At 39.2% G+C, this 18,310-nt stretch overlaps 1 protein-coding gene across 3 annotated transcripts in view; it reads right to left on the bottom strand.

Annotated features, from left to right (window-relative positions):
* Positions 1 to 18,310, bottom strand: part of Rad18 (RAD18 E3 ubiquitin protein ligase) — a 92,216-nt gene that overhangs the window by 27,209 nt on the left and 46,697 nt on the right. For all 3 annotated transcript variants that reach the window (XM_075983262.1, XM_075983263.1, XM_075983264.1), the window contains 2 exons: positions 11,644 to 11,778; positions 7,894 to 8,053 (listed from right to left, as the gene is read on the bottom strand). In XM_075983262.1, the coding sequence (XP_075839377.1) occupies positions 7,894 to 8,053; positions 11,644 to 11,778 (295 nt within the window). The remainder of the gene's footprint in view (positions 1 to 7,893; positions 8,054 to 11,643; positions 11,779 to 18,310) is intronic.

The following is an 18,310-nucleotide window of genomic DNA, read 5'->3' as shown; positions in this document are numbered from 1 at the left end:
CTAACTATTCAGGAGGCTCTAAGCAGGAACACAATAACTGGATATTCTTGAGTCAAAACAAAACAAAACAAAACAAAAAACCACTCCTAAAAGACCCATTAGTTTTTCAGCATAAAACATCAAGGGACACACTCCAGGACTTGAATTCTTTCATCTCAAAATCATGCTCCCTACCTGCCTTGCCTGCACTACAAGGCCTGAGTAAAGCCACACCTCACATTGTCAAGCCCATCTGCACCCTTCTGGCCATGAGAGAGTTCACTGGCTACTTAGAAAGTGCTTCCTGTTCTCCTGACTAAGCAATGTACTCGGCTGCCCTTACCCAGAACCAATGGGAACATCATCATCCTTAGATGAATGTCCCAGTGTCATTTTTTGCTTTAAGCTATTTCTCCATTATTTTCCATTTCCCTCAGAAGAGAGGATAAAATTTAACTAACATTGTCTTTAAAAGGTGGTAATCAGTTGGTTTTTGTTTGTTTTAAGCCCCCGCCCCCGCCAATTCTGACTCTCAAGTTTTCAAGACAGCTCTTTCAGAAATGAATGAAAGGGAAGAAAAGTTCTATGAAACTAGAAAACACAAGCCAATAGCTAAGTGTTCTTTGGCATGGGCCCAACACTCTGTGTCTGTACTTATGTCTTTCATAAAGATGCTGTTCCTAATGTAATACAAAAAAGAGAAGTCGCGCTCTTCGGGCTGACGGGGAGTTGATTGGAGGAGGGGGAGGGAAAGGAAATGGGAGGTGTGGCAGGGAGGAGACAGAAATCTTTAATAAACAAATAATTAAAAAAGAGAAGTCACCTTTTTTCTCCTAGATTTGGAATTTACAATGTTATTCATTCATATATTAACGACTCAGATTCTTTTATGCCCTATCCTCAGCATCTATGGGAAGGCTCACCTACCTGAGTTAGGGCAAACTGCAAAGCTGACCACTGAATCATGACATTAGTTAATCTTTATAAGCATTAAAAGTCACAACTGCCCATGCACTTTAATACACTGGCTCAGTTAACCATACACAGCAGGCGCTGACAACAGGTTGAGCAAATTAAATGGAAACCATATTCATCACCCTATGTAAACTCATGGGTCCTACTACTTTTAAAGTTAATTGTCAAAGCATATGTCTTCCTTTTTAGAGTGTGTCCTAGATTTAGAAAAATCAGCCATTTCACTTACTGTGTAACAAAAAAAAAATATTTCACAAAGGATGAATTTTGGGAAGACCCAAAATTTCAATGACTTCAAACCTACAAGCCTCAGATCTTCCAGTTGTTAACAGTCTATCATATCTGTGTTGTTACACATATATGAAATGCTCAACCATAGAAAGCAAGTTGCTGCCATTGTTATCTGTTAGTGTGCCTTTCTTAAAGACGAATTCATACGAAAAAAATCAAAAAATTGAACACTGCTATAGTAAGAATCCAGAGAACCTATTTGTATTTCTCCACTCATGCCAAAAGACAGTGTCTTTTTCAAATTAAAAAATATTTTTCCAAAATAATGATCTAAAGATTCTTCCAAGAAAAAGTATGACACAATTCACAAATCATTCCTTCATGAAGATAGTGTCTCTCTTCTCTACGGTCACAATCAACAGCATCTTTGCTTCTAATTTAGCCTTCAATAAAAATGCAGTGTCCATGGTTTGCCAAGAATCAGCTAACAAAAGCACTCTTTTCTTGATTAACGAGAACAATAAGCTAATTTATAGAAACTTGAACAAGTCTTTTGAACTCCTGGAAACCATCTAGCAAGGAACTGTACAGCAATCTGAAATTCCTATTCATCTGTTCACCATCTGTTTGCAAGCTGGCAGAAGAAGATCAATATAGTATTAACAAAGTGTGTGCTTGACGCCAGCAGCAAGCCCACTTTATTATAACAACTATTTGAATTGAACACACACACTGAATCTTAAGATTGTTCTTAGTTGTCAATCTTTCATGTTATTTAAGCTCGAATACCACTCTAGCACAAAGAGCACTGACCTCATCGTTCAACATGGTCAGTTCTATGCTGTGTAAGACAACAAGGCTGCGAAGAAAGACAATTCGCAGGTTTCCACTCACAACAAACATACAACATGACATTTCCCTGACAAAGAAATTAAAATACCATAGTACTACTGCTGAAAAAAATAAAGAACCCATTTAGCTACACCTATGCCTATCTGTGGAAGGCATATTTATGAATGTACTAGAATTATTTCAAGCTAACTAAATTATGAAACTTTACTCTTTAATTCAACTTTTCTATTTTCACAACGCACCTACATAATATATAATTTTCAAAGTATTTTTTAAGTTTGGTGTATTGCTGCAAATGTTCTTTAATATGTCAGTATGCCTTTCTTAAAAACTAGGCCATATAATTACCAGAGCCAAACAACTTTCAAAATCAAGAAGTTGAATTCTACTACAGTAGCAGAATCTGGAAACCTTATTCCTATTTCTCTAATCATGCCAAAAGATAGTGTCTCTTTCAAGTTAAAAAATACTTTTTCAGCCAGGCAGTGATGCTACACACTTTTAGCCCAGCACTTGGGAGGTATAGGCCAGCCTGTCTTACAAAGTGAGTTACAGAATAGCCAGGGCTACACAGAGAAACCCTGTCTTAAAAAAATCCTACTTTAATAACCTAGAGAGTCTTTAAAAAAAGCATATAATGAATATAATAAAATGGTCATAAAAAAGACTGAAATTTTTGATAAAATGCAAAACATACAGATAGAAACATTTCACTATATGCTGTGGGAAAATGGTCTTGTATTGGTTTAATGAAATGCTGATTGGCCAGTGGCCAGGCAGGAAGTATAGGGGGGCAACGAGAACAGGAGAATTTACCAAGCCATGTGGCTAACAAGAATTATGGGCTAATTTAAGATATAAGAAAGAGCTAACAGGCCAACCAGTTTATAATTAATGTAGACCTCTGTTTCTTTGGGGCTGAACAGCTGTGGGATCGGGCAGGACATAAATCTCAGTCAACAACTATAAAAGAAAATAAATGCAATCCTAGGTTTATTTATGACCTACAATGGCTAAGTGGTAGGTGATGAACATTCCATTCACTTGCCAACCAACCACATTGTCAAAAGGAAAAGGATGACATGATTTTAAGGTTGCAGAAGATCTCAACAAAGTCACTACAGTATTCCATCTCCCTTCCCTTTGGTGCCTGAATATGCAAAAGGTAAAACCGACAAAATAAACATTCCATCCTTTTGATAGGCTATGATTTTACTATGAAATTAAGTTTTAACTGGGATCTTCTCACTCTGAATTCTTTCCCTGAATTCCACAGTGATAACGACATTAATCAAATGTGCACCTCTTGAACTACTTAAGTTCTGGAATCACTAAATGATACTGGCATGAACTCTGGGACAGTCTTATGCCAGGCCACCATCGTCCTGCACTTCATGTTTTCCAATTAAATGATGGGAATTATGTCTAAACTAAGTTAAGAACCTTAATCATAGTCAAAGGCTGCATTTCAAAGTCCAAGACAAAGCTAATAGCAAGGCAAAACATACTATGTAACAAGTGAAGAAGTAAAAATAGAGGCCAATTTAGCTACAGTATTTTCCTCCCACATAGAATATTTAATTTATACACAACCAGAGAGTGCTTTTAAAACTGAAGTAATAAAAAGTTGTTTTTTAAAGAGCAGCTTTATTTACTTATTTATGTGTGTATGCAAACACCCAGTGGCCGTGGAATCCAGAAGAGGATGTCAGATCCTTGGAGCCAGAGCTACAGGTGTCTGCACTATTTTCAGTTTGTTTCTTAGTTCCACAGTTCAAACTCCAATCCGCATGATTGCATAGCAAGGGCTCTTAAATGCTGACCCCTCTCTATAGCCTCAATATAGGTTTTCAATACCTTTTATAAAAATACAACTGGAAGTGATTAAAGTATCCCTAAAATATGTCCATCTCCACTTCTTCATGTTTGCTAAGCACCTATAAGGTTTTAGTCTTCCCACACAAACTCATGTTCTCTAAGGCATCATCAGCAGTGGTACAGCATCAGAAGTACCTGACAGCAGTCTCTAGGGAGTTCATCTAAAGCACTCACCCATTCTGCTAACCGAGCTTCTAGGTATTTCTCAGACTTCTTCTTTTTAGTATTTTTTTTCTTTTATCAAAGAAATGTTTAGTGTACATATGAGTCTACCTGAGTTAATATGTACTACATGTATACAGGTGCCTGTGGAGGTCTAAGGGCATTGGATACACTGGAATTGGAGTTACAGGAAGTTGTGAGCTGCCTGATGTGGGTGTTGGGAATCAAATTCAGGTCCTCTACAAGACCAAGTGCTCTTAGTCACCTCACCAGCCCCATCTCAGCCATCTTCTATGCGGCTTGAAGATGGGTGTCTACTAAAGGCAGTACAGAACATATGAGAACCTGACAGCTGAAAACCATTAACAGCACAAGCAAATGAGTCATGGTCCATTACTACTTTGAAATTTCTTCAATTAGCTGGGCAGGGTGGCTCATGCCTTTAATCCCATCTCTCAGGAGGTAGAAGCAGGTGGATCTCTCTGAGTTCAAGGCCAGCCTGACTATACAGCAAGTGCTGTATAACAGAAAGGCCTTATCTCAAAGAAAAGAAATTTCTTCCATTTATTTTAAGGGATGTGACAGGACTATTTTTACTGCCTTTAGTTAAATATGTAACAGGCAATCCCTGATACATGGTTCATTAACAAAAATGTTATGAATCTCTCTAAAGTTGCATCTTTCTTAACTAGATTCTGTAAAGAACATATTTTTAACAAAAATATAGAACTACCACCTATCCAATGATGAATATACCTCATTAATATCACACTATACTCTGCTGCACAATAACAGTTATTCTTAGTGGGCCATGGGTGTGTATGTGTGTATAAACACACACTCACACACATATAACCAATTACAATATGCATTAATTGAGGTCTAAATTTATTTTTAAAACTTTTTGAAGACTGGAGAGATGGATCAGCAGTTAGATTGCAATTGCTGTTCTTGAAGAAGACCCAGGTTTGGTTCCTAGTACCCATATGGTGGCTCATAACTGTAAGTCCAGTTTCAGGAATTCAGGAATTCAGTGTCCTCTTCTGACTTCCAAAAGCACCAGGCATGTACATGGTGCCCAGACATACATACAGGCAAAACACTCATTTTCTTCTCAAATGTGTCATAAGGATAACTCCATTTACCAAAAGAAAGGCACTGGGGAGGACAGGGAATTATTCATCAGTTATAATAGTACCTAAGATGTAGGTCCACAGGAAGGTACATAAAGAGGAGACCAATACCTTACTGAGTGGCAGCAGAACAGTATGACTGTAAGTACAAGAAGATATCTCACCTCTTTCCATAAGCAGTGAGTTATAACAGGACTTTGAAGTAATATCCTTCTAAAAACATTTTCTATTATGGTCTGGATCTTGAATGTCTCCTATATCGCATGGTTATAGAGCAAGTTCCTGGACTGGGGCTATGGGAAAGTGGTAGAACCTTTAGGAGGTGTGGCCTCATGAAGACCCCTTAGGTCATTTATGGGTGTGCTACTGAAGGAAATGTAAGGACCCAGTTGCCTTCTCCTTCTTTCCCGACGCCTCCTTTCTTTTTTGATTCTTATCCATGAAGTAAGTGGTTCTGTTCCATCACACACTGCTCCTGCCATAATAGTTGATTCACTACAGGACCAAAGCAACAGAGTCAATTGATCATGTATTGGGATCTCTGAAAGAGTATGTTTGGTTGGTTGGTTGATTGGTTAGTTTGGGTTATTTTATTTTTTCAAGACAGGGTTTCTCTGTGTAGCCCTGGATGTCCTGAAACTTACTCTGTAGACCAGGCTGATATCAAACTCAGAGATCTGCCAGCCTCTGCCTCCTGAATGCTGGGATTAAAGGTGTGCACAAACATACCCAGCTGAATAAGTTAAAGTAACATTTTCTCTTTATAAGTTGGGCGCTTCTGATATTTTCTTACACAGAAAGCTAACTTGTTTTTTTAAAAAATATTTATTTATTTATTTATTATGTATACAATATTCTGTCTGTGTGTATGCTGCAGGCCAGAAGAGGGCACCAGACCCCATTACAGATGGTTGTGAGCCACCATATGGTTGCTGGGAATTGAACTCAGGACCTTTGGAAGAGGAGGCCATCCTCTTTAACCTCTGAGCCATCTCTCCAGCCCAGAAAGCTAACTTGTACATGAACACATGGTACCAAGAAGTTTATTTTACTTTTCCTTCAACCATATTCCTTTACTCTTTCTACTAGTCCAAGAGACCATCTGTCTCCTAGTTCTTATGTAGCCCAGGCTGGCTTGGAACTCGCTATGTAGACCAAACTAGCCTGGAGCATTCTGACTTCCTCTGTCCTGAATTCTGAGATTAAAGGAATGCGCCACCACATTCAGCTTCCATATTTTCCTTGTGACAAAATACTTAACAAAAGCAACTTAAGGAGGAAGGAAGAGTTTATTTGGCTCATGGTTTCAGGGTAAACTCTACTAGAAGGCAGGAAAGGCAGAAGCAATATGTGGTGGCTGTATTGTTCTCAAGAAAAAGAATGAGATAAATGCCTTTCCATTCAGTCAGGGCCCCAGCACTGAATTCACGTCTGTGAATTCAAGGCAAGCCAACAGCAATTTCCAGACCTGCCCGGACTATATAGTGAGATCTTGTCTCAAAAGAAAAGAAAAGAAAAGAAAAGAAAAGAAAAGAAAAGAAAAGAAAAGAAAAGAAAAGAAAAGAAAAGAAAAGAAAAGAAAAGAAAAGGCAGGAGGGAGGGGAAGAAGAGTAATCCAGTCATACTTTAAAAATATTGTTTCAGGACCAACCATATAGCTCAGCAGTAAAGCATTTGCACGTACAAGACTGTGGGTAAATTCAATACCCAGTACTGAAATAAAAATTATATTATTTAATATTTTCAAAATTGCCCATCACTAAATATCTAATCATACCAATCGATTCCATGCATTGAGGTTAACTATTTAAAATTTTCTCTTTCCTATGTGCACTAGCTTTCTTTCTGATCAGTTCCTTATGTGTTTTCTTAGCAAAAAAAAGAAAAAAGAAAGAAAAGAAAAAGAAAACAAACTAAAGAAAAACCTTGCTGCCTATCATGTTTGCTCTACCAACTCTAAGGGGAGAAAGAAAACAAGTCACTTTATGATCACTACGCTACCCTCCCACAGCCCAGCTTGCTATCACTATGAAGATGACCAAAAACATAAACAGAAATGAAAGAGAACTAGCATGGACCATGAAACAATCCTCTAGATCAGCAGTTCTCAACCTGTGGGTCATGACCCCTTTGGGGGTCACATATCAGACTTCCTGCCTATCGGATATTTATATAACAATTTGTAACAATAGCAAAATTACAATTATGAAGTAGCAACAAAATAATTTTATGGTTGGGGTCAACAACATGAGAAGCTGTATTAAAGGGTCAGAGCATTAGAAAGGCAGAGAACTATTGGTGTAGATGATTATTGCTGACTGTCAACAGGATCTGGAAAGATCCAGGAGACAAGCCTCTAGGCACACCTAAAAGGATTCATCTTGATTAGGCTCAATGGGATGGGAAGACCATTCCCTGGACGTGGGTTGTGGACACTGTGAGAAGAAGAAAGTGACTGAGCACAGCACTAGTCCTTCCTCCTCTCCTAACTGTTCATGTGTCCAGCTGCATCAAATTCCTGCCTCCATCATTTTCTTCCCATGAGGGCCTGTACTTCAGAACTGTCAGACAAAATGAACCATTCTCCTTAAAGTTGATTTGTCAAGAAATCTTGTTATAGCAGCAGGAAAGTACGACGAAAGAAGCAGAAGTATAAAAGAGCCAGTTTCTACACATTTCTTACCTATTGCAGGAATCTGACTCTGAGGAGAGAAGAATATCAGTACAACTGGAAGAATCATCTGGTCTCTCAGGCTCCGGCTGCACTGGGGAGTCCAGTTTCGACTGAGGAAAGTGGTTTGTTACTGAGACTGTATCCAAAAAGTTTACATTATCTTCTTGTCCTAACAAGAAATATAAGATTTTTTTAAAAAAATTAAAGAATGTTAAAATGTATACCTTCTATTTCTTTAACACTTAATAGTTATTTCTACTTTAAAAATAGAAGTAAAAGAACACTGATTCTAAAACTATAAAATAAATGATACGTTATTGCTACTAACTATCTTATTTGTGTTTTCCAGGATTGATTTACTTAAACATAAAGTTTCCTTTAAAACCAGAGATAGGAATGCCTTAACATTCTAATGAAGATCCTATTAGCAGATTACTAAGGAATAATTGCTATTTCAAAATCAAAGAACAGTGACAAATTAACAAAACAGACATAAGGGAATCATACTATTTGTCACATGCATATCAAACATCTGGACACTTTTCAAAACCCATTAAATAAACTATTCACTATAAAGAAAGGGAAAACCAATCAGACATAAGAATCCTGCCATTTGATCTGACACATCACATTTTTGTACATCCTTTGTCATATTCTATTTTCAAAGTTTCTTTTTATAAAGATAAAGATACAGGGACACCTCATGGTAGTTTGAAGGACTATGACACACAGCATAGGCAAATATTTAAAAATAAAAGAACAAAAAATACTAGCTGTGCCAAACTGTCTGTTGCCTAGGACTCTCTCCCTTTTACAGTGTGTGCCAACATTATGGGGATTTTCATCTGTGCTATCCTGACAATTCAGAAAATGAATAAGAAAATAAATGAATAAAAGCAGTTGTTAAGGTTTTGTTAGCAAAAAAAAAAAATATTGAATAGGACAAATTCTTTAAAAACAAAACCCTTCCCAAGTTCATATACTCAAGATTTTCAGAAATAACCCTCAATGTTTGTTATACAGAAGGACAACATTAATCACCAATGTAAGTTCCTAATGCTACAACTACCAATAAACTACTGCCACTATTCATTCATCAGGGAGAGAGGAAAGGCCTTAATCAGTGACTTTCCAGAAGGCCAAGAACTTCCTCTTATAAAAAATACACCCTAAATCAGAAGGCTACACCTTCTGGTAACTGGCTATATTATAAAAAGACAAGAGAAATGCAAAGCTTTTGCTTTTTTTGATTGTCCTCACTCTCTCCACAAGTTCATCTACTCTGCTGCTGAAGTATTCCTTAACAGGCATTAGGACCTACTTCTTCAGGATTCCAACACAGGCTGAAGACTAGCAGAACTGGTTGGACTAAACAACTACTGAATTTTTGGCCTTTACATCAGGAGACAGCCATTTTCAATTTAGCCAAACCACAGACTGTAAGCCATTCTTAAGAAATGCCCCCACCGGGGCTGGAGAGATGGCTCAGTGGTTAAGAGCATTGCCTGCTCTTCCAAAGGTCCTGAGTTCAATTCCCAGCAACCACATGGTGGCTCACAACCATCCGTAATGGGGTCTGGTGCCCTCTTCTGGCCTGCAGGCACACACACAGACAGAACACTCTATACATAATAAATAAAATATTTAAAAAAAAAAAAAAAAAAAAAAAAAAAAAAAGAAATGCCCCCACCGTGCGTGTGTGCGTTCTACCAGTTCTGTTTCTCTAAAGAACCTAATACAGATGGTCTCCACAAAAGGAAACACACACTTAGAAGACGGTTTCCTCAACCAAGAAAACTATCCAGTACTGACAAGATGTGGAGAAATGAGAACTTGAATACACTGCCAGTGAGAATGTAAAATGATGCGGCCATTATGCAGCACAACTTGTTGGTTCTTCAGAAGGTTAACCATGGCACTACCATATGAACCAGAAATTCCACTTAGACATTGTCTGGTTAGCTTAACTATCAATTTGACACAGTCTAGAACCATATGAAAGAAAGCCTCAGTTGAGAAATTCCGTACATTAGTTGGTCTGTGAGCATGTCTGTGGGAGGACTGTCTTGATTGTTAATTGATGTAAAAGGACCTAGTTCAACCTAGGTAGGCAGGCCTGAACTATGTAAGAAAGCTAGCTGAGTATAAACTAGTCTGAGAGACAGGTAGCAAACAGTACTTTTCCATGGTTCCTGATGTACTTCTTTGACTGTGGAGCAAATCTCTTAGCTGAAAGTCATGTTTGGAACAGCAAGCAGACCTGCCTTCAAGTTCCTGGCCCTGAATCCCTCAATAATAGACTGTGACCTGGGGTTCTAAGCTAAATAAACTCTTTCCTCCCCAAAGTTTCTTTTGGTCACAGCAAAGAAATGAAACTAGAACAGACATGTAATAAAAAGAACTGAAAGCAGGGTCTTGAACAGACATCTGAGAACTAAAGAAAACTTTACAAAAACATCATACATGATAGTTAAGAAGGCAAAAATAACAAATTAATAAACAAAATGCTGCATATGCATACTAAAGAATAAAGAAATTTTAATATTTGAAACAATATTGACAGGCAATAAAAACATTATGCTTAGAAAAATAAGCCAACATAACAAGACAGATACTGTATAATTCTACTTGCATTAGATACCCAAAGCAAACAAATCCATAAGCAGACACAACAGAGATGATCAGGACTATGTGGGAGAGCAGGGAGTGATGTGATACACCACATAGTTTGTACAAGGGATGCTAAAAGGGTTTGGGGTATAGCTGGTTAAACAGTACTATGAAACCATTAAACAGCCATGAGTCGTGCACCTACGAATTACTAAAAATATGCCGGGTGGTGGTAGCTCACACCTTTAATCCCAACACTCACGAGGCAGAGGCAGACAGATCTCTTTGAGTTTGATGCCAGCCTGGTTTATAGAGCGAGTTCCAGGACTAGCTCCATAGCTACTGAGAAACTGTCTTGACAAAAACAAAAAACAAAAAATGTATACATGTTGTGTGTATTCTGTCACAATTAAGAAAAGTAGTAAAGAAATTTTTGTGCCCCTTTTCCCATTATGATTCTGTTTTGCTCATGGCCTAAAGCTTTGGCAACAGAAATACATTAATCTCAAATCTAAAGCTGGATCAAAACTAAGTAATGCACTGAATGTGTTGGAACACCAGCTGCATAGCTTTAAACTCTCCATCGCAACACTTCAGCAAAGTGAACATCAGAGTTCCACAACAGAAATAATTACCTTTGTCTTAGGATCTTCAGTAATAAATCTCACACCTAGAAAATATCCTCATACTTAGACAATCACAGAGCTTGGGATGCTTCATTAACTACAAACAGGGAGACTTCAGGGGCTGTCTCTATGGGACAGTCTTCCATTGTTTCCAAAGCAAACAATATGCTACCTTATAGTCCACAACTGCTACATTAAGCTTTCTAAAAAGTACTTCTCCCCATTTCAAATGCTGAGTAACCTTAGTAAATCACATTGGTTTTTATAATCTTTTTACTTTAAAAAAGAGAGGACCAACAAGATGGCTCAGTGGGTAAAGCACTTGCCAGTCAGCCTGACAACCTGAGTTTGATCACTGAAACCCACATGGACAAAACCAACTCCCACAAGTTGTCCTGTAATATTTTCACAGTGCACAAATGTATACACATGCACACATACACAGACATACACAGAAAGAATAAATAAATGTTAAAAAAAAAAGTAATGAAATTCATTAGGCTTTTGTTTCAGTAAGTCTTACCCATGATGGCAGATGGCAGTTTCTCTTCAGGTCCATCTCTTCTCATTACTGTAGCTTTTGACATTCTGCCAGTTTTCTTATATCCTTTTTTGGCCTGATTCACTAGAAGCTGGAACTCACTCTTATGCCTTTTACCTAAATTCAAAAGGACTGTGAATGGGTGAACCATCTACACGTGACACACTGAGAATCAGGCACAACGCTGCTCAGTATCATCATTAGCAGAATCACCTGCACTGAATGCAGAAGCTACCATGAAGAAGACCAGAGGGCTTAGGGGCAGCTGACAAATCTCTCTGTGTCTTTCTCTTCCCCAAAGCAAACAGGGTACAGGTTATAATTTGCTACTCTACGTTTTTTTTTTCTTCCTCCCTAAGCCCTTAGTATGTAGAGGCTTCCCACAGAGTACAAAATACAGACTGATAACCTTTCCTCCCTCCCTCCCACCTTACTTTCTCATTTTGTTTCAGTGAGACAGGGACACAATTTATAGACTAGACAGACCTCAAACTCATAATCCTCCTTCCTCAATTTCCCAAATGCTAGTGTTTCAGGCATATGGCACCACACCCAGTGATTGACACTTCCAAAATAACATCCAAAAGATGGCTTTCTAATGTTCAAGATACACAAGACTACTAAGAATACGTGGATTACATTAACTGCACAGAGGAAAGGGCTCTAGAAAAGTAGTCTTACAATAAAGAATGTTTTCCTAACATTTGTTTCCCAGCAGAATCCTTTTAACATTTTACATTCTTTAAGATACATAACTCCATCTTTACTATCACTTCAAAACATAATTTCATAACCCCAACATCAAGGTCCTCATTATGGAAATTAACAACACACTCCTAGAGAACCCTTGGTGTTAGAGCACAAAAATTAGGACACTTGTGAGTCTGAGCCATAGTTCCAGCAGCTGTAGTTGTACCGTACTTACTGGTAACCATGGTTCAAAATAATATTGTCTGTAAATGCCCTCAAATTTTAGAAAACTAATACTATAATGGTAAAGACAAAATTTTGAGAATTTTCCACACACAGCCAATAATACATACTTTTTAATACTTGGTTTCTCCTACATTTAGCACAATACAGAGCAGTAGGGAGTGCATTGGCATGAAGGTCTATACAGACATGTTCAGAGCTACTTTTCTGGGATCCGAACCATTCAATCAATGGTCAAACTGCAAGTTACAGGTAACCATTTTCTGTAGTCATAGAAAATAATTTTCTGTAGGCACATAAAATTTCTTCAGCCACAGAATTGGCTGGACTGACATCCCTACCTCACTATGGAAGAAGCCAGGTTTGCTTCCATGTGTACATTCATTATCAGATTCTAACTCAAATCTGACTGCTCTAATTATTCTCTTTTGTATATCTCAAAACCATCTTCCTAATCCGCAATCAGTTTTTTAAATTCTATTTTTATTTTTTAATATTTTAAATATTTATTCATCTTTAAGTATTAAGTGTTTACCTGGAAGTCTGTATGTTCATCACGTGTGTACTCACGGAGGTCAGAGAGGGCATAAGATCCACTAGAACTAGAGTTATAGATGGTTTGAATTGCCGTGTGGGTACTGGAAACCCAACCTAGGTCCTCTTCAAGACCAGTAACTGCTCTTAATTTCAAGTCATCTCTTCAGCCCCTAATAACTAGTTTTTAGGTCTCTAAAAACAATCTAATGAGATAAACAACTTCATTTGTTTCTGAAAAGCTATCCTTCAGCATGGTAAACAGCACAGAGTTATGAAGCACATCAAGTAAAAAAGAAGATGGATTCCTGCATTTGAACAGAGAGAGCAAGTCATTGAGGAGATTGCTTCTAATTCTAATTCTAATATATATGTGTGTATACAAATTCCCAGTGAAACTAATCAGAAGGCTGTAAAATATCGGGTAAGTTATAAAAGACTAAACTTTCAGCAAAAGAAATTACAAGATGGGCATAAAAATTACTGGAAAAAAATAGTTCTTTAGAAATGAATAAAATTCTATGAAAAGTGATTTTTCAAATGAAAAAATTAAACATTAACATAGTAAAGTATGCCTTTAATCACAACACTAGGGAGACAGAGGCAGGTGGATTTCTGAGCTTGAGGCCAGCCTGGTCTACAAAGTGCCAGGCCAGTCAGGCCTACAAAAAAGAAATTAAGAAGCTTAACAAAAGGTTATTAAAGAAAGCCATCTCTTTAGAAGCAGGTTAAGAGAGTCTACACAAAGAATACACAACAGATAATTTCTTTCACGCACTATTTTATTCCATGCATGTAAAGAGAATCACCTCATCTACTTCCTCAGCTCCCAGAATGCACAGGCAATACTACCTCATCATTCTGGAGCTCCTATTAGGCAAGGGTAGTTTAGTTAATCAAGTGTAGTTTGTTCTCTTGGTTTCTTTTCCTGTGGCTGTGATAAATACTGACAAAAGCAACTTAGAAAGGGCTTATTCAGGACAGTCCAGGTGCTTGAACCAACTGGTCCCTTCTCATTCACAACGGTGAAACAAATGAATAGTGCTCAGTCCCTTTGAGACATTTATGAAATCTAGGATCCATAGCGTTGAAGAGATGGCTCAGAGTTAGAAAAACAGGCTGCACTTCTAAAGGACCTGGGTTCAACTCCCACCAGTGACATGGTGGCTAGCCAGTCTGTGACTCCAGTTCCAAGTGATCAACACCCACTTCCGGCTTCTGAAGGTACACATGGTACACAGACACAGATACAGGCAGGATACTCATACACATAAAAATAAATCATTTTAAAAATTTAAATCTAGTATTCCAACCAGGTACCACTCATAGTTGGCAGGTCTTCCCATCTCAACACAACCAACATATCCCCACAGGCATTCCCAGAGGCCCGTCTCCCAAGTGACTCCAGTTTTATCAAGATGACAACAGAAACCACCACAGCCATTTTCCTAGATTTTTCTTTTTTCTAAGCCATCAGGAAACCTAAGATTGTTACCTGAGGTTTGCTCAAAAACCCCTGAAGTACTCAAAAGGTTAAACGGCTTTACTCCTAAAGTACTAAGGCTCAGATTTATGGAGTCTTTTCTTGCTTGAATCTAGTTACTCCACAGCTAGGTTGGAAACAAAAACTAAACAGCCGCCACCACTCTGGTTCTGATTCAAGAAGTCCAAGACAGCTGCCTTGGAAAAAAGAAAATAAATGATGCCAACAGATTGTGACTAATAAAACTGTTCCCACTCATCCTTTCACTTATCTTAGGAGATCTGCTATTTGGCAAGGAGAACTCTCGAATCAAAAATATGAGTTTGAGTTATATATGTCCTAAATTTTCCTCTAAAGAATTTAAGCGTTCTGGGGGCTGCAGATGTGGCTCAGCAGTTAACAGCACTGGATACTCTTCTAGAGGATCCAGGTGTAGCTACCAGAACCCAGTAGCTCACAACCATCCATAACTCCAGTTCCAGGAGGCCCTTTCTTCTGACCTATGTGGGTACCAGAGATATATGAGGTGCAGACATACATGCAGGCAAAACATGCAGACACATAAAATAACTGACCCTTAAAAAAAATTAAGTGGTTTGACCAGTTATGGGAGCTGATGAATAAGTTCATGTCTACCAACTCAAAATGACTGTAGCTCATTTTCTACTCTTCATTCAAACCCCATCACAGCCTCTTTATGGACCCTCTTTGTAGACAAAAAAATGTATGAATTTATTTGAAGAGAAATTATCTTCTTCCAAGCACCACAACTCCTTGTCTGTGCACACATGCTTATCTTCCAGTCATTATCATGAAACTGCTTGTGTTAGAACTAAAGGCCAACCGCTAGCTTATACTCTCGACTTCATCACAGAAACCTCATATATAGAATCTTTTTAAAACCATTTGTCTTAGTTAGGGTTTATATTGCTGTGAAGAGACACAATATCCACGACAACTCTTATAAAGAAAAACATTTAATTGGGTGGCTTACAGTTGAGTCCATTATCATCATGGTGGAACATAGTGGTGAGCAGGTAGACATGGTGCTGGAGAGGTTCCTGAGAATTCAACATCTTGCACAGGCAACAGGAAGTGGTATAAGACACTGGGAGTGACTTAAGCATATATGAGACCTCAAAGTCCACATCCACAGTGACACACTTCCTCCAACAAGGCAATACCTACTCTGTAGTAGGAGGAGCAGGCTGCGTACCGCTACCTGGCTAGCTTAGCCCCCAAAATAATCACGTGGAAATTGTATTAATTAAATTACTGCCTGGCCATTAACTCTAGCCTCTTATTGGCTAACTCTCACATCTTGATTAACCCATTTCTATTAAATCTGTGTATCACCACATGATTGTGGCTTACTGGCAAGAGTCTAACCTACATCCGTCTCAGGTAGGAGATTCATGGTGTCTGCCTGTCTCTGCTTTCTTCCTCCCAAAATTCTGTTCTGTCTTCCCTGCCTACCTGAGTCTGCCCTATCAAAAGGCCAAGACAGTTTCTTTATTCAACCAATGAAAGCAATACAAATACAGAAGGACCTCCTACACCACTACTCCAACAAAGACAATACCTGCTAATAGTGTCACTCGCTTTGGGGGCCATTATAGTGCAAATTCTAATGGGGAAGGGGAAGAAGAAAGGAAGGAGGAGGAGGAGGAGGAAGAAGAAGAGGAAGAGGAGGAGGAAGAAGAAGAAGAAGAAGAGGAGGAGGAGGAGGAAGAGGAGGAGGAAGAGGAGGAGGAAGAGGAGGAGGAGGAAGAGGAGGAGGAGGAGGAGGAGGAGGGAGAGGAGGAGGAGGAGGAGGAGGAGGAGGAGGAGGAGGAGGAGGAGGGAGAGGAGGAGGAGGAGGAGGAAGAGGAGGAGGAGGAGGAGGGAGAGGAGGAAGAAGAGGAGGAGGAGGAGGAGGAGGAGGAGGAGGAGGAGGAGGAGGAGGAGGAGGGAGAGGAGGAGGAGGAGAACCTGAAAGCTTCACACAATGGCCTAGCTGCCCCTCCTTTCAGGGTCACCCCTGACATATGCCTGGCCTCAGTGACTTTCCTTAGTACTCCTTGACTTTAAAGTCAGAATCACATAGCTGAAGGTGACAAGTTCTGCTGCTTGCTAAGGCTGGAACATGGCCCCCTCATTCAATTACAAATTTACCAGCTTTCTGCTTTTGATGGTTACCTTCACTGCCTAATCTCGGCTCTTCTGGAACTTGCTCTGTAGACCAGGCTGGCTTCAAACTCGGAGATTACCAGCCTCTGCCTCTGGAGTGTTGGGATTAAAGGCTTCAAGCTTTTCCTTAATTCCTTTTCACAGATTGGAAATTTAACTGAGTGGGATCTTGTCCTAAGGTCACCACTCCCTTTATTCCAATTCTTAATCTGCTTATCTCCTTGAACACAGGATTTATCTCTACTCCATTTCCTGATACTCCTTTTTCTCCTCAAATTTAACATTTTGTAATTTACCCTTCTCAGTTTGTTCCTTTTTACTATAGAACTTTAGAGTTACCACTAATAACCATACAACAGGGTCTATATTAGGCTGTTTTAAGATTTTCTCTGTCAATGAAATTATCCAAAACTCTTCACTTCAGCCTCAGGCAAACTCTTGGGACAAGGGCAAAAGGTAGCCACATTCCCTCCCCTCTTCCTATTCCTCCTACCTTCCCCCAACACCCCTCCCATTCACTCCTCAGAGAAGGTAAGACACATTGCTTTGGGGACCGTCCAAGGCCCTCCCTACTGTATCTAGGGTGAGGAAGGTATCCATCCAAAGAGAATGGATTCCAAAAAGCCAGAACAAGCAGTAGGGATAAATCCTGGTGTCACTTCCAGTGGCCCTGCAGTCTACCCCAGCCATACAGTTGTCATCCACATTCAGAGGGTCTAGTTTGGTCCTGTGCCGCTTCCTTCCCTGTCTGGCTCCCATTAGCTCAGCCAAACTGTTCCAGTGGGTATCCCCATCACCGTCTTGACCTCTTTGCTCATATTCTCACTTCTCCCACTCTTCAACTGGACTTTGGGAGGTCAGTTCAGTGCTCCGATGCAGGTCTCTGTTTCCATCTGAATGAAAGTTCTATGGTGATATTTAATATATTCATCAGTCTGACTACAGGGCAAAGCCAGTTCGGGCCCCCTCTCCTCTATTGCTTAGGGTCTTAGCTGGGGTCATCCTTCTAGATTCCTGGTAATTTCTCTAGTGCCAGGTTTCTTGCTAGCCCCATAATGGCTCCCTCAACCAAAATATCTCTTTCCTTGCTCTCATCTCTGTCCTTTCTCCATCTCAACTCCCTCCACTTCTCCCCCCACCATCTTCCCCTTCCACCCTCGCTTCTCCCTCCACCCCCATGTCCCCAATTTTGTCAGGAAATATTGTCTATTTCCCCTTTCCAGGTGGATCTATGTATGTTTTTTCTTAGGGTTCACCTTGTTACTTAGCTTCTCTAGGATCATAAACTATAGGCCAGCACAATTACCTTTTTTTTTCTTTTGGAAGCAGGTGCTGGAATGTATATCAGGATAGCCTTAAACATATAATCTCATGCCTCAGCTTCCTGATTGCTACCATACCTGGCTTAGGATATCATTTTTAAGTGAAAGTACAACAAAGTATGGTCATCAGATTTGAGTTCTGGTACACATAGACTCAAAAGTGAATGACAGGACAGGAATGTAAAGGAAAACAAACAAAAGTATTTTC

This window comes from Microtus pennsylvanicus, chromosome 8 (assembly GCF_037038515.1).
Source record: "Microtus pennsylvanicus isolate mMicPen1 chromosome 8, mMicPen1.hap1, whole genome shotgun sequence".
Lineage (NCBI taxonomy): Eukaryota > Metazoa > Chordata > Mammalia > Rodentia > Cricetidae > Microtus > Microtus pennsylvanicus.
This window is presented reverse-complemented; position numbering and strand designations above follow the sequence as displayed.